Raw genomic sequence first — 16173 nt, 5'->3', positions numbered from 1 at the left:
ACATAAAAGTAATGAAAGTGAGAATGCAAGTAAACTTGGACAGTGAACTGATAGCAGCTTCAATATAAATTATTCATGTATATATCCTTGGAGAAGTAAGTCTTTGTGATACCTTTGAAGGTATTACAAGAGAAAGGAGATGAAAAACCAGTGACAACCACTCAAATGATATTCCACTGATCCGTCCTGAGTTCTCTCTTCATTTGATACCATGAAACTTGTTTATAGAATGTTCCTATTCAAATATTTGTGTTGTTTTTCAAGAAAGTATAGTAGTAAATTAAACAGGTTATTCCAGAATGACTTGATCAGTAAAATTGTTGAATTGTGTCATTAGAAATGCAGAAAAGAGATAAAAAGCACAGCAGCAGCCTTCACAGCTGCGTCCTTCACAGCAGCACCAGGTACGAGTTAGTTATATCATTCCTAGGAAATTTGTAAAACCAGGCATAAAGAGTGAAATAACCCTCTGAGAGAAAGCCAAGTGAGCAGTTGCCAAACTTCCTTTATCAGTGCCTCTAGTAAAATCACATACTGCTAACGGCACAATGGCGGACATAGTGAAAGAGGAATCGCTTCTGTGTGTGGCTGTCATCAGATGTTATGTGTGCTTTGCATTTACATGAACATTTGTAGAATATGAATCTGCTCTTGGCATACATACAATTTGAGTAGAAGAAGAACTTGATTATGTGTTTGTCTGTTTAAAAGAGCAATTTCAAGCTAAAGGAAAAGAAATTCTTTTATTAATAATCATTTTAAGAGCAATGATACAATCCCAGTATTGACAGGGAACCAGCAATTTGTGTTGCCAGGAGTAGTGCTATTAACGAATGAAAGAACTTGTGCCTGAATGGTAATTCACATGCTGCTTTTTCAGTTAATTGTAGGTGTGTTGTCTTAGATGGCTCCAGTGTTGGAGATATTTGTGAAAATTTTGAATAAGGTCAAAAATGGCCAGGATGCAAATTTTCAGCATCCTCTGTGGAAAGGAAAATGGGCTGTTCTTCCTTTCTGTATTACTCTAGCTGTGAGAGGACGAAATTCTCACCCAACTTTTTGAAGTATAGAAGGAGAGAACATTTCTTTATGTTTTTATAAGTCATACATCTCAATGTTGTATTTAGAATCTTGATAGTCGGAAGCTTATGCTTCAACCAACACCAACTAACTTGTTGAGAATAAAGTGTCAAGATTTCCTAAAACCGGGGCGCCTGGGTGGCGCAGTCGGTTAAGCATCCGACTTCAGCCAGGTCACGATCTTGCTGTCCGTGAGTTCGAGCCCCGCATCAGGCTCTGGGCTGATGGCTCGGAGCCTGGAGCCTGTTTCCGATTCTGTGTCTCCCTCTCTCTCTGCCCCTCCCCCGTTCATGCTCTGTCTCTCTCTGTCCCAAAAATAAATAAAAAACGTTGAAAAAAAAAAAAAACTTTAAAAAAAAAAAAAAGATTTCCTAAAACCAATAAGCCTTACCACTGAGAATATGAATTTCTTAACACTTGGTCACTTTCTTTAATTTGATAAAGAATGAAATTGATGTTGTATTTTACAACTGTATCCAAATGTTGTAATTGAACTTGATGAAATAGTTTTCAAATTTGAGTGCAGCCAGAGTTAGTAAGAAATCCATTCACCACTCTTAAATTGAAACTGTAAACTTGAATTAGAAAGTTAACTTTAAATTTAACTTTACGTTAAATTTTACGTAAGTTAACTTTACGTTGACTTTACATTAACTTTACGTTAAATTTACTCCAGCCTTCCAGAGTTTGAGTATGAAACGTACATATGTAAACTTAGTGTTTGAAACGGTGCTAAAAATTATCTTTGATGAGAAACCATGGATAACTCTTGGGTCATATCTGATGCAATTATCACCTATTTGATAGATGTGAGGTACTCGCAGTCATAATTTTCAATTTGTGGCCAGATTGAGTAGAACTATAGTGAAAAGGGAAATTAACCTGATCTGGAACCTTAATGTCAGTTATAGAGATGGGTATAATTAGGTTACCATATTGGAAGATTGCAAACTATCCTCTTCGTCCAGTAAAAAATTGTTTTTTTTTCCCATTGATGTTGCGTTTTCATTATTTGAAAGTTATGATGAACTTTTCAAAGATTTTATTTTTTTATATGATCTCTACTCCCCAATGTGGGGCTTGATCTCATGACTCTGAGATCAAGAGACACATGCTCCACTGATATAGCCAGCCAGGGAGGGGCCCTTCAGCCAGTTGCTTTAAATTGTTAATCCCAGCTAAACTTTCACTGAAAGGTCAGCAGATGCCAAAAATTGTAGAATTCTCTTTTAAAGCAAAGTTAGAATACTTTCTAGAGGTATCATTTACTTATTTACCTTGGATAACACACTCGAAATTCCTTTCTTTCTTTCTTTCTTTCTTTCTTTCTTTCTTTCTTTCTTCCTTTCTTTCTTTTTTTGAGTTTATTTCTTTTATTTTGAGAGAGAGTACATATGAAGAGGGGAGGAGCAGAGAGAGAGAGAGAGAGAGAGAGAGAGAGAGAGAGAGAGAGAATCCCAAACAGGCTCCATGCTGTCAGCAAAGAGTATGATATGGGGCTCGATCCTATGACCCTGGGATCATGACCTGAATTGAAAGCAAGAGTTGGATGCTTAACCAACTGAGCCACCCAGGCGCCCCAACACTAGAATTTTCTGATCCTTGATTTCACGTGTAAAATTGGCACCATGGTGATAACACGTGAATGACCATATAATAAAAGTGACGTTACCTCATTTAATCTTAGCAACTTCCTTATGAGGTAGGTGTGTTATTTCTTTTTACATTCATGGGAGAGGTAAGTTACTTGCCCAAGTAAGTGGCAGTTGTTAGTATTTGAATTCAGGTCCTGTGTCCATTGCTTTTGCTAGTATTTCATTTTAAACATGTTACACGTATTGTTTTTTTTCTGAAGTCAGTAGCACGTAGAATATTAGTCTGTAGCATTTAACATGGGTTTATAATAAAACGTTTATATTCCTTTTTCAGAAGACTTGTGGTAAGTTAGTAAATATAACCACTTAAGTCACGCTTTTTTCCAACTTTCTGTAGATTTTTATGTAAAAATAAAAAAAAGAGGGGCGCCTGGGTGGCGCAGTCGGTTGAGCGTCCGACTTCAGCCAGGTCACGATCTCGCGGTCTGTGAGTTCGAGCCCCGCGTCAGGCTCTGGGCTGATGGCTCAGAGCCTGGAGCCTGTTTCCGATTCTGTGTCTCCCTCTCTCTCTGCCCCTCCCCCGTTCATGCTCTGTCTCTCTCTGTCCCAAAAATAAATAAACGTTGAAAAAAAAATTTAAAAAAAAAATAAATAAAAAAAAGGTCCTATAAAAGGATTAAGGTGTAAGCAGTGGAAGAGAACAGCAATAACATAATAACATAACAGTTAACCTCGTGAACTGCTAATTTGTTCTGGGATGTCTTCCTCAATGGTTTTCTTTGCTTGTGGGGTATTTTGGAAAGCTCATCACAGCAGTAACAATTTCTTTCAGCCATGTTTGATTTTGGTTGTGGCATGATCTGTCCATTTCAGAAATAGATGAATTGATAGTGAGCGCTCTTTGTATTTCAGTTATCAAATAATTGTACCTAGTCATTGGTTTGCAGATGTCTCCTTATCAGATTTTAGGTAACCTGTCGCAGATGCTGCTCTGATCGTGAATTGCTCCATATTGTGGTACAGATAGAAACCACACTAATGAATACATCTGTCAATTTCTTTTTAATAATTTGAGTTACCATGCCATATATATTCAAAATATGATATTGTTACTGCCATTTTTTGACAGACCCCATATCCCTCTGGACAGAATGCAGGTCCAACCACGTTGGTATACCCTCAAGCCCCTCAGACAATGAATTCACAACCTCAAACCCGTTCTCCGGTAAGTAAGCAGAAGCTTGTTCTAGATAATATTTTCCATCTAAGTTTGTGTTTTTAATAGCTTGGGTTCCTTTGGCTAATTTTTTTTCTCATTTTTAGATATTTGTTCCAAAGCCAATTTATTTTATTATTGTTATTAATCATTATCATCATAATATTACTATTATCGGTTAGCATTGCATTTTCAGACCTTTAATGTAAGGAATAATTTAAATTAAGAAAAAGAAGAAATGGAGCTTTATATCTTCTTTTACTTTCCTGTGGCATGATATTAAAAAAAATCTGGTTGCATTCAAGTTCACTTCATTTCAGCTCTTAATTTGTTATACTGTTGAAAATTCAGAAAGAGAGTAAAGCACAGTGATTTTAGAAGTAAATTAAATTTCATTAATTAGACGCAAATTCCGGTGGTTTGGGAAGTAATAGTTCTAAATCAGTGTCACTAGGTCAGTTCTAATCATTTGACAGTTTGGACATATGCATGACATACACCAGTGGTGTATTTGTTTTTTCAGATGGTAAATAAATTGTCATACAAATTAAAATGCTATCATCCTCTTTGCTCATCCTTTACATGGATTGCAATAAATATTGCAAAGCCTGAGAATTTATTCAAGGTTCATCCTTCTGTTTCACAAAAGTATATAGTGGCTTCAGCTGTCCATTCCTTAGAACGTCGTTTCCTGCCCTGCATGATTAGATTTTGCCAGAAGGTGCTTCTGTAACATCTCACATTGTATCTCACATCCCTACTTGTATCTCAGCTCTGTGTTTTCCTCAGAATACAGGTATCTTCTTTTGGTTCCCCACCCCTGCTTTTTTTTGCCTGTAGTACTGGAGTATTTCATTGCATTAGCTTCTATTCATTTGGTTTTATGCATGAACTGAGAAATGTTGAAATGTATGAAAGATTGCTCAACGAACTAGAGATCATAGACTGCACCAAAATATAATCTCTTTCTTACCCTCTTTCTGTCTTCCTTTTCCCTGTTGTCCTCTTCTCCAATACCTGTTCTTAGATCCTGGTTCTCCCCAGAGGGTGGAAGAACCATTCTAAAGAGGTGGGACTTTGGTCCTAGTTGCCTGTTTGCTTGTCTCTTTTTTTGCTGAAATGATCAACAAGATGTCTGATGCAAGTTGTGTTCTGAGAGTGGTTTGGGGATGTGCATACTTTACTACTTGGAGTGGGCCTGAGATCTCACCAGGTTAATTTTAGATAGGCCCTGCTTATAGTCATTAAACATGGGACATTATGGTAAGCTCTTACTGCAAAGAATTCTATGGCCCTGTTCACCCCCACCCCCACCCCCATTTATAATTATTGAAAGAAAAGAAATTTACATGGTTAGAACTGGCGCAAAACCTGACTGAAGAGCTGCATCTCTAAACCAGTTTTTTTGACAGCCCAGCAGAACAGTGCCAATACATTGCACAGACAACTGGAAGAGGAGGAAGGTTTTGGAACAGACTCCCGTTTACAGGTCCTTGGCTGGAAGAGGCTGGATAAAATACTGCATTGTAAGCAATATAACAAACTGTACTTCTTGCAGGCAGTGGTGCCTCTGGCACTCATTATTTTTGACCACATCCATTTATTGGCTGATGAACAGAAATGCTCTGATGGCTTCTTCTCTGAAAGTCTAACCTAGCATGGCAGTTTCTGCCAGGCATAGTGGGTAAAGAATAACAAATTGGGTGGGTCTTCTTGATTGGGAATTAGACAGGAGTAATTTGGGGTTTAGATGTTTCTTTATTTTAAACTCAAAGAGGGATATCCCTTTCAGATAAATTTGATTTTAAAAGATAAATTTCAACGCTTCTTTTTCCCTCTTTCCATTTTATAATTGAATATCAAAGAGGAAATTGTCTGTAGTTGTCAGCCATTTTTCTGTGGTCATAAACTCTTCAGAAACTATCCTCTATGCAATTTTTGCCATCTGCTCTGCTAGTGACCATTACCACCCCCATTACTAAAAACCACACACATAACATTCCATTACATATCCCAAAACAAGTGCAAGACTAGCAAACCCAAGACTACTCTTGCTTGTTGTTTTGGGTCCAGTTTTCTTTATTTCATTTGTGTTGGTGCTGGGAGGGTGAAGATGGGATATGGAATTTGGCAGGATTGCATTTTCCTTTTACATCCCAAGTTGCCATAGTCTAGTCTCATCCATCCCACAGCTATCCCAACTGGTGAGGAGAGGTAAGCTGTTGCACTAAGGAAGGGACCCTTCCCATGGCTTTGTAGAGCAGCTAAAGCTTACTCCATTCTATTTCTGCATTAATGGGCCATTGGCAATTGCACAGTTTAGGCTATTCTGTTCTTCCCTGGACAGCTGCCTTTGCAATCCAAGTGGCTTCAAGTGGCCCCTGCCCTCTTTCAGGTTATCTTTTTGTCCATGTTTCTATTTGATGCCTGGTATCTTAGTTAAATTCATATTGTTGAAACTCTTGTTTAAAAGCAAAAACGTACTGATTAGTTACCTATATGTCCCGTTTTCTGGTTGTACTGGAACTCTTTAAACAATAGTTTATTTTTAAATAGCCTCTAAAATAGTGAAGCTATTAAATGCCTAATTGGAAGAGGGGTAACAGTTTGGTTTTTTCAGTAACCTGTATCCACTGGTTATTTTTCTGTTTTGTAGTGCTAAGTGCCAAAGATACATCAGTGTTATGTTGGCCATGCCCTGTTGCCAACTGTGCACAGAAGAGTGAGTGAGTGAGTGAGTGGGTGGGTGGGTGGCATTAACATTGGATCCAAGTTCACAGAAAGCTGCTTTCTTTAATATCTACAGTCCTCACCATCTTAAAGACCCCTCGTAAAAAGAAAAAAAAAAAGAAAGAAATGAATGTGTCTATTTTTAATATGAGCCAGCAGCGACTACAGTTTGTTCTGTTGCTTACAGTTACCCACAGGACTAAGACTATTGTCATTCCAAATGAAAAACTCAATAGCCAATGGTGACTAGTGCAAAATAGACTAGGGTACTTTCCCACTAACTTGTGTTGGTTGTTTTTTTTTTGTTTTGTTTTGTTTTTGTTTTGTTTTTTGTTTTTTTGAAGTATATGTGTAATTTTATAAGGTACTCCTCTTGTTCATAGAAAGTTATCTTTTGACTGGACCTTCCAAATACATGAAGTTGCAACTTTTATTTTAGAGCCTTAGAAACGGGACCTTTCTGTGGAACAGTGATAAGACAGGTACTGCTGTACTCAGGTTAATTTTTTAACATGGCCCTTCTTTCCCATTGTCTTCAAAAGTGTCATGAAGAAACATCTCACTTCCACCCCCTACTTTCATACCACATGGGTGGTATTGCCTATTCTTGAAACTTGATGTCCGTAGTAGAGGTATGATCTGCTTTCTTTTCATAATTGGAAAACTGAAAATAGAAGACCTCAGTTTCTGTGAAGAGAAAATGTTCTGCAAGAAGAGTATAGCTGCCATTGTCATCCTGAAAAACGATTTTACAATAATTCACAAATATAATGGCTGACCTAACACAGTCTAATCATGTAGGTCATCAAGAACTCATTAAGTTATGCTGAATAACTTCAAAATGTGTTTAAAACACATTTCATTACTTGAATAATAGGTGGTGTTTTAGTCTCCAGGGTGAATTCTTGGTAGAGCAGTCTTCAGCCATCTCCTACTCTGTGGCATGAGCTCCACTGCACGTAGTTGAAAATTATTTACATGAAATAATGGCAGTTGGGGAAATAATTCCAAATCTTTTGCACGTAATTTGAATTCTGAGTCTGAGGGATTGTTTCCTAGTTAATCTTTAGTCTGATTCACCTGTAGTGATGAGTTGACAGAAGGATGGCTCTAGTCTAGGAAAGAAAATAATTGAAGACATAGATTTTAGTTCCTTAAATGTATTAAAGTAAAGCCTTGTGTGGTTTGCTTTTCAAAACCGCTTTGTAAACACTTTGTTTTCACTGCTAAAGAGGGTGGTTAATATTTATTATTTAGATAGTTAATGCATTAGTAGCCAGTCCAGACACTATGTCCTGAAAAGTTTTCTCTGTCCTTTTTAGTAAAATCACATTGGAAGGCAAGTTAGTGCTCTGATGAAGAATTATTTGATCTTAGAGGTTTAGTATGTAAAATTTTATGGGTGGAAGACCTTTTTCTTTCATTCTAAGTTAGGGAAATTAGGTGTTGGAATATATATTATCTGCGTTCAAGCACGGTATTTAGCTAAGGAGTTATATTCTGTTTTGTTTTTATTCTCAGTATCAGATAGCAGTAGGTGCATATGTACAGTGTTGTGCTGTTGTGTATAAACAGTGATTGAGAGATTTGACTTCTTTCACTCTTTTTTCTTCTTGAACTGATAATAGTACCACTTTGATTAATCATGTTGGAGAGTGATATTCTTTACCAGCTGTTTGCTTTGGTATGCCTGATACTAAACTTTAGTAGTTAATTGTATTTAAATATATATATATATATAGTTATTTATATATTTAAATACATATTTATATATTATAAATATGTTTATATATTTATAGATATATAAATGAAATTTTTTTTAAGAAATAAAGGAAGATACTGAAATTTCCATTTCATGTATGAGATACCCCATTAAACTTAAGTAAATTTGAAATCAGTCCTTTAACATTCTTTATTTCCTGTTGGACATTTTAATTACCTCCTGGCTATTTCTTGTAATATAAAAGCTTTTCTCATTTCCTCCAGCTATATCAATTGCATAAGCATACTTGACTTTTTCATGTTTGTCTTAATATAACCACTTAGTATTTCAGACTTTCTTTTTATTTTAGGGTTTTTTTTTTTTTTGTTGTTGTTGTTGTTTTTAATTATTCCTATCAGAAGGATACCCTTACGTGCCTAACAGCTTAGCTGTTTCTCTCCCAGCTGATAAATGACAAACTATACCTGGTAGTGGTGTTAACCTGTTGAATCTTAGTACCTGTCTGTCACTGTCCTGCAGCAAAGCTTTGACTGTTTGTGTTTTTTGTTTTTTTTTTTTTTCTCGTGGGTTTTTTTCTTTTGGCATATTGTGTGACATTTTGGTTTTTGTTGTGGTGTTTCTGACTCTTTGTGCCTTTCCTTTTGTGTTTGTTTTCCCTCCTTTTCTCAGTTTGCAGCGGGGCCTCGACCTGCCCATCATCAGGTACTGTACCCTTGCCCCTTCACTATCACCCGTAATACTAGGCGGGGGTGCCAGTAGCTGCTGACTCTGAGAATGCTGCCGTTCCAGGGGCCGCTCCGCTGCTCTCTCCAGGAGCTGCAGCCTTGTGGGGTCCTCTTCTCATCCTTCACTAACCTCACAGCACTCTGTGCGTAACAGACCCATTCCCTTCTGTTTATGGGAGTTTTTTCCCTCAAAATAATTGCTCTGAATGTAGAGAACCCTGACATTTTTTTGATAAATTAACCCCCCCCCCCCGATTTTGTGGGTATCTGTACTGTTTACATTTAACTGAGTGGAACAGGCAACATTCTAAGGGTTTTCTGTTAACATTCTGATGTAACTTGTATTGATGTGTATAAAATAGCATTAGTATTTCTAAAACCACTTACTCTCAGTTGCTAACTGAAATCTAATATCCAGTTAACAATAACATATATTCATTTGCTGCATAGAGCATTATCCTTAGCCTGTTGGTTCTTTTAAATGAAGTGATTGTTTAAATTAATATCCAAAAATGTATCCACTAACACTAATTTATTTAGCAGGAATATACTAGAGGAGGTGGTTTGGGGAGAAAAAGACTTTTGCAGGGCTTTTCCCTCCGAGTAGTTTTTGATAGAGTGTTCTGAAACATTTTCTTCTGCTATAGTAGAAAGGGCATAGACTTTAGAGTTGTACAGATCTGGGTTCTTATTACCACCATATTATCATGTAACCAGCTGTTTTAACCAGATCTTTTTCTGAGCCTCAGTTCCCTCCTATGTAAAATGGGGATAAATACCCTTTACATTAGAGATAAGATTCCTAAGGCATCTGACACAAAGTAAACAGTCAATAAGTGGTAGCTGTTTTTAATATTATTATGCAATATAATATGGTTTGATAAAGCAAGAGAAAAGTTACCAGTGTTTACCTGTGTTACCATAGTTAGAATTCTTACTACTGTGTAAATGGACATTGTTTCATTAAAGGATTTCTTTGTCTACCCATGATTTAATACAAGGCTCTGTTTCTCAAAATACAGTCTTTCCAAGTTAGAGGATGTAAAAGCCAAGCAAAATCTGAGATTCCAAAGACACTTTGCAGGAGAACTCAGAGGTGATTGTATGAAGTGGATGGCAGTTCTTTGGATTAGATGAAGAAATAAAACTCGGGTAGTTTTTAGTATCAACAGACAGTATTGTTAAAGTACTTGAAGAGCTTGGCATTTGGTGTCAGCTAGACCTAGGTTTGACTCTTCTTTATTAACTGAGTGGTTTCGGGTAAGTTATTCACTGCTCTCAGCCTTTGTTTTCTCATTTGTGAAAGGGGCACTGTATTAATACCCATCTTAGGACTGATAGGAAGAGTAAATGAGGGAGTGCAAGTAAACTGATTAGCAATGTTTAGCACATACCAAGAATATATAGGGTACGATTACTTATAATTAAAAAAAAAAGATAATCTCTTAAGTTAGAAAGATTGATTATTAATTTTAAAAAATGTTTAGTCGAGGACCATAGAGGCCAGGCTTAAATTTTAGTCAGGGATCAATCCAGTAAGACCACTAACAGAAAAATCTGGGATATCTCTGTTCAAGAAGTAGAGTAGAAAGAAACTGTTGTTTAAGTAAAAACATTTTTGAACTCCTTCATATAAGGCTAAATGTTTCTATTATTTCTATTCAATAGTGATGGTCCTCAAAGGGGGATGTTGTATTTAAGCCTTTACAAATAGTCTTTTTTGGGAAAATCTGTCTTCTGAACTTTCTTCTGAGCCTAAAGTCTTATGATATGCTTTGTCGTTCTTCCATTTCAAAAACCAGGGAAAACTTTAAGGAGTCTTGTGACAAGAGGTTGATTTCAGTTCTAAAATCATTTTTCATGTGTAATAGGACTCACTCAAAAAAGTATTGGCAAATTGGTCCTTTATCTAGCTATAGGATGATACTTGTGAAATTATGGCATGTTTTAACCATTAAAAAAATTGGAATCACGTATGTGTGTATACTTATTACTTATTCATCAACAAGGAAGATAATGACTTCCTGACACTAGTTCTTAAAGATAGATTCTTGAGATGCAGCATAAATACAGAGCATTGCTTTTGGATACAAAAACTTTAGGTATCTGGGTGTTTTTACTCTGGCATTCCCCTCTTTCTAAATGCCAGTTAGAATTTTTTCATTACACCACAGAGAATTAAGTAAGGAAATAATGTGACTTTGGTTGAGGCAGTAGCAGTAATGAGTGACCTTGGAGAACTAGAGGAGAGAGGGGCTTGGTGTTGAAGTGACGACTGCTGAGCAGGAGCTGGCTGAACCAGTATTAACAGCATAGAGCATGTTAGAAAGAGTTCGCTCTTCTGTGTCCATAGATGTACAGACTAGTTTGGTTTGTTTCACCGTGGAATAGATACTGGCATTTTGGGTGGGATCACCAGTTATGAAAAGCTTCCCTGTAAATTGCAGTTCATTAGGCAACCTTAGGGCTCTAAGTGCCAGTAGGATTCCCCCAGTGACAATTAAAAAACAAAACAAAAACAACTTCATACATTTCCAAATAACCCCAGTGGAGGTGATACTGTTTCTCATTTGAGAATCACTAGCTGAAGTCGGTATTTAAAATGATCTCCTCAGATCTAACGTCAGTTAGAGGTTCATAGAGGAGATGCTCATAAGACAAAACCGTACGTAGAGACTTGTATAGTGAAATCAGTACAGTGAAAAACATTGAGTGGTTTACAGAGAATACGTTTTTAAAGGGAAAACATCTGTGTCCTATATTAGTTTTGGTTTGTTGTGAATTGAAGGCACAAATGGTTTTTTCAGTTATGGTGGTTTACTTTGACCAGAAAGCATTAAATTGAGAGTTAGAATTAGTGAATATGTTTCTCACTTTTCCTTTATCGCATTGCATTGTTCATCAGTGGCTCTCTTTCTGATCACATATCCTTTCATGCTTTGATCTTTTTTCAGAAAATAATTTGATTGATGCTGGATGATGTTCCTATGATTGCTGTTTCTAAAGTCCAACAGTAAATACATAACTTTTTGTGAATGCTTAGTAACAATTGTTGCTCTGAACATTATGAAGAAAATAAGTACTGTTGTTTCGATAAGCTAGTTGCGGGTAATTGCTTGTGAAAAGAAAACATGATTGTCCAGGCTAGTAATCTAGGACCTATATATATATATATATATTTTTCTTCTTTGTAAAGTGAAGTACCTGAATTGAAATGAAACATGTAAGATTTTGGATAGCAAATCTTTTTAGTTTAATAGAACCAAGAAACTGTTACAGAATGTATTTCTTGGGACTACTTTTATTTAGAATATGTTTATGTGTGGCCAGCCAGTGTTCTTATTTAGTCCTTCTAGTCAGGGATACCATGCTCTAGTTAGAATTATGTCAGCCATGTCTTCTTCCAGTATCATTAGTTTTTGGCTTTTGCAGAAATTCTTCAGGTTAATTAGGATGTTCTTTTCTTTTTGGCATTGTGCAGTCCGAAGACAGCTTTAGATTAGAATAACAGTTTTCTTCAAGGGTGAAAGAAGTACTAAGTAATTTTATATGCGAACACGCTTGGCTTGAGAAATATGTCAACTATTTTTACTCTGGTGTTTGAAAATCCCAAGGTAATTAGAAACTGAAAGAACAGAACAGAACGTACACTCATAAGTGAAACAAGTCACTTGGTATAATGTAGATTCTGACTTGTGTTATTTTCATGTTTGGTAGCTGAAATTTGTGTAGTTGTGGTTTGAAGTTACTTGTGTTCCTGTCCTTATTTTACTTTTGGGTTTCACAACAGAGATCAAGTGTTGGTTTTATACTATGGCTGAGTAGTCTTTGCATTTTGAGAAAGACCAGGGAATTGGTATTTAAGAGTGTTCATAAAACAAAAAATATTCTGCGGTGTGTCGATACGTGATTTTAGTTCACATAGTATTCACAAGTGTTGGAGAATATGCCATATTCAGAGCAATTGGAGTTAGTATAAACAAATAAAAGCTTCATAAAACACAATAGTATTGGGCATCAAGGAAATATGTTACCTGGTGGCCAGCATTGAAACTGTGTGTGTGTTTTCCTTTTGTAGTTCTGTTCTTGTTGCTAAAAGATTAAAAGAAAACAGCTGGCTTATGTTGTTGTTGTGTTGTGGTTTTTTTCCATTATGACCCTTAAAGGTTTTTGTACTCAAAGTTGTGCTATTATATTTGAAGTCTTAGTTTCTGGTAGAGAAATATTTGTATTGCTCTAGGCACTTTCTTAAATTTGGAAAGTAAAATAAATGAAGGCTTAGGGCTTGCCTCTGGGGCCAGACCTGGCATATTAGAGTTTAATGGATATTACTTAGAAATCAGATCAAGCATTCATGCAGTCTTATGACCAGTGCTTAGATTTTTCAGAGTTTAAGTCAGTCATGGGCAATTTTATCTGGTGCCTTACTCACAAAAGCATTGTAAGGTTACAGCAGAGATAGTAAAGAAAATATAGGTTAGAAGTTGGCATAACGGGGAATCTTAGCTTTACTGCAAACTAACTTTGAGCATCAGATTTCTTATCTGAGAAATGATAAAACGTGCTCATAAATGACAAAGTATTGAAGTATTACAACAATAGCACCTATTTCCCAAGGGTGTTGTGAGCATCCCAGTGCCTGCCTGTCACGATCCCTTGCGCTTTAATAGATCCTTGGTAAATGTCAGTTTTCTTTAGCAATAAGACAGCCTGCCTTTCTTCTCCCTTTTCTCAGCCTATTTTTACCTATGAGTAGAGTGTTCTACAAGGATGTTCCTTTCCCAGACTCTACATTATGATCAGACAGAACACCTTCTGTTCCTGACAGAATCCTTAGGGTTTTGTTTTTTGTTTTTTTGTCGGCCATCTGACGTAATCCTCTAGGGCAGTACTTTCTAATAGAACTTTCTGTGATGGGGAAAACGTTCTGTGTCTGTACTGTTCACTATAGTAGCTACTAGTCACATGTGGCTGTTGAGCACTTGAACTGTGCAATGCAGTTGAAGAACTGAATTTTCAATTTAATGTTAATTTAAGTAATCAAATATGGCTAGTGGCTATTGTATTGGAAAACTCAGCTCTAGGGTTTACATCTTCTAATTCTTAATGAAATGTTGACGTATGTGATATTGGCCACATGCAGGGAAGATACACAAAGAATTTAGAATGTAATAGCCTTCATTATAAATTATTGTAAGTCAGTAGAATCTCTGGTTGATCCTTGAGTGATATCCCATTATGTGGACTCTTTACTGCTTGTCCCTTTGTAACTTGCCAGAAAATCATAGCACTGTTATTTTCTCCAGAGTACTTCAGAATTTTTGAAGATATTAATCTAAAAAATTCATAATTGCAAATCTTACTGTTCTTCCAGGAGGCTGAACAATAAATTGCAGAAAGCTAGGTGTTTCAGAAGCATATTTTCGATACGGTTTTTATTGCTTTGCAAGTTAGTATTCAGTAGTTTTTCTCCCTGCGTGGGAACTAATGTGATTGAATATGATTTTTCTAGTTGCTAGAAATGAATAGGTAGTTTTCAGAGAACTTCTTTTTAAAACTTTTTTATTATATATGGAAATCTGTGACTTTTTTTCTTTCTCTTTTTTTAAGTTTATATGTTTGTTTTGAGAGAAAGAACAGGGAGAGAGACAGAGACAGAATCCCAAGCAGGTTCCACCCTGTCAACGTGGAGCCCGACTTGGAGCTCAAACTCCCGAACCGTGAGATCATGACCTGAGCCAAAACCAAGAGCCAGACAGTTAACTGACTGAGCCACCCAGGCACCACCGGAGAACTTTTTTTTTTTCTTTTAAGTTTGTTTGTTTGTTTATTTAGAGAGAAAGAGAGAGAGAGAGAGAACATGCACACAGAGGGCAGGGGCAGAGAAAGAGGGAGAGAGAGAATCCCAAGCAGACTCCGCTCTGTCAGCACGGAACCCGTGAACCGTGAGATCAAGACCTGAGACAAGAGTCGGATGCTTAACTAACTGAGCCACCCAGGCGCCCCATGAGAACTTCGAGGTATTATGTAGATTTTAGAGATCCCCTTGTCTTTTGATGATTTTAGAAAGGGGAATTCATGAGAAGTGATATAATTACCAGCATCTTCAAAAAACAATTATTACTCATGTGTCCAGGAAACTTTTGGTAATGATATCATTATCACATCTGTAGAAGGATTTTCTAAGAGGTAACATTTTTCCTCTGGCTTCTGGAATGTTTCAGTGGAAGTCTGCTATCACAAGTACTCTAAATTTAGCCTCTCTTTTAAATGTGCCTTAGCCCTTTGGAACTTCCCAAAGTACTACCTCAAATGAGGGCTGATGCTTTTCTTTGCCATCCTCCTGGTGTATTAGTAGACAGTTGGAAGATAAAAGACTTTTAACCCAGATTGAAATCCAGTTTGGAGATGATACTTGTGTTGTACACAATTCCTCCCTTCTTAACCTAGTCTTTTTCAGCATTTTCATCAGTGACTTGGTTAAATGATATGCCTGTCAAATTTGCTGATGCTTATGTGGTTTTGACACTGCATGATATATTCAGACTCTAAAAGTATCTCTACAGTCTGAAATGATGGGTTGAAATTTGCCAGTTAATTTTTTTTTTTTAATTTTTAAAAAAATTTTTATGTGTATTTATTTTTGAGAGAGAGAGACAAAGTGCAAGTGGGGTAGGAGCAGAGAGGGAGGGAGACACAGAATCCAAAGCAGGCTCCAGACTCTGAGCCGGGAGCACAGAGCCTGATGTGGGGCTCGTACTCACCAACTGTGAGATCATGACCTGAGCCGAAGTTGGATGCTCAACCAATTGAGCCACCCAGGCATCCCTAAATTTGCCAGATAAATTTTCAAAAGAACAATATGCAAGATTCCCTTGTATGTTCCTGTACAAGAACACCTCTTTATAAGTACATACAAAAGTGAAGAGCATGACTTATTTTTAGGATATATGTAAAGAAGACTGAAGGGTTTTTAAAAGATTGTATGTAACTCAGTACCAATCAGTAGTAAAATGTGGTTGACAGAAGCTCTTCGGTTGTTCTTGGTTTTATTAGTAGAAATGTAGTCAGCCAGAATCAGAGACCGATGTTTCTCTTTCATTT

At 36.7% G+C, this 16173-nt stretch overlaps 1 protein-coding gene across 15 annotated transcripts in view; it reads left to right on the top strand.

Annotated features, from left to right (window-relative positions):
* Positions 1-16173, top strand: part of EIF4G3 (eukaryotic translation initiation factor 4 gamma 3) — a 317793-nt gene that overhangs the window by 154109 nt on the left and 147511 nt on the right. For 9 of the 15 annotated variants that reach the window (XM_030323566.1, XM_030323558.1, XM_030323563.1 and 6 more), the window contains 3 exons: positions 3805-3900; positions 5304-5417; positions 9014-9046. In XM_030323566.1, the coding sequence (XP_030179426.1) occupies positions 3805-3900; positions 5304-5417; positions 9014-9046 (243 nt within the window). The remainder of the gene's footprint in view (positions 1-3804; positions 3901-5303; positions 5418-9013; positions 9047-16173) is intronic. The other 6 variants (XM_030323567.1, XM_030323564.1, XM_030323560.1 and 3 more) reach the window with 3 other exon arrangements.

Source organism: Lynx canadensis, chromosome C1, assembly GCF_007474595.2.
Source record: "Lynx canadensis isolate LIC74 chromosome C1, mLynCan4.pri.v2, whole genome shotgun sequence".
Classification (NCBI taxonomy): domain Eukaryota; kingdom Metazoa; phylum Chordata; class Mammalia; order Carnivora; family Felidae; genus Lynx; species Lynx canadensis.
This window is presented reverse-complemented; position numbering and strand designations above follow the sequence as displayed.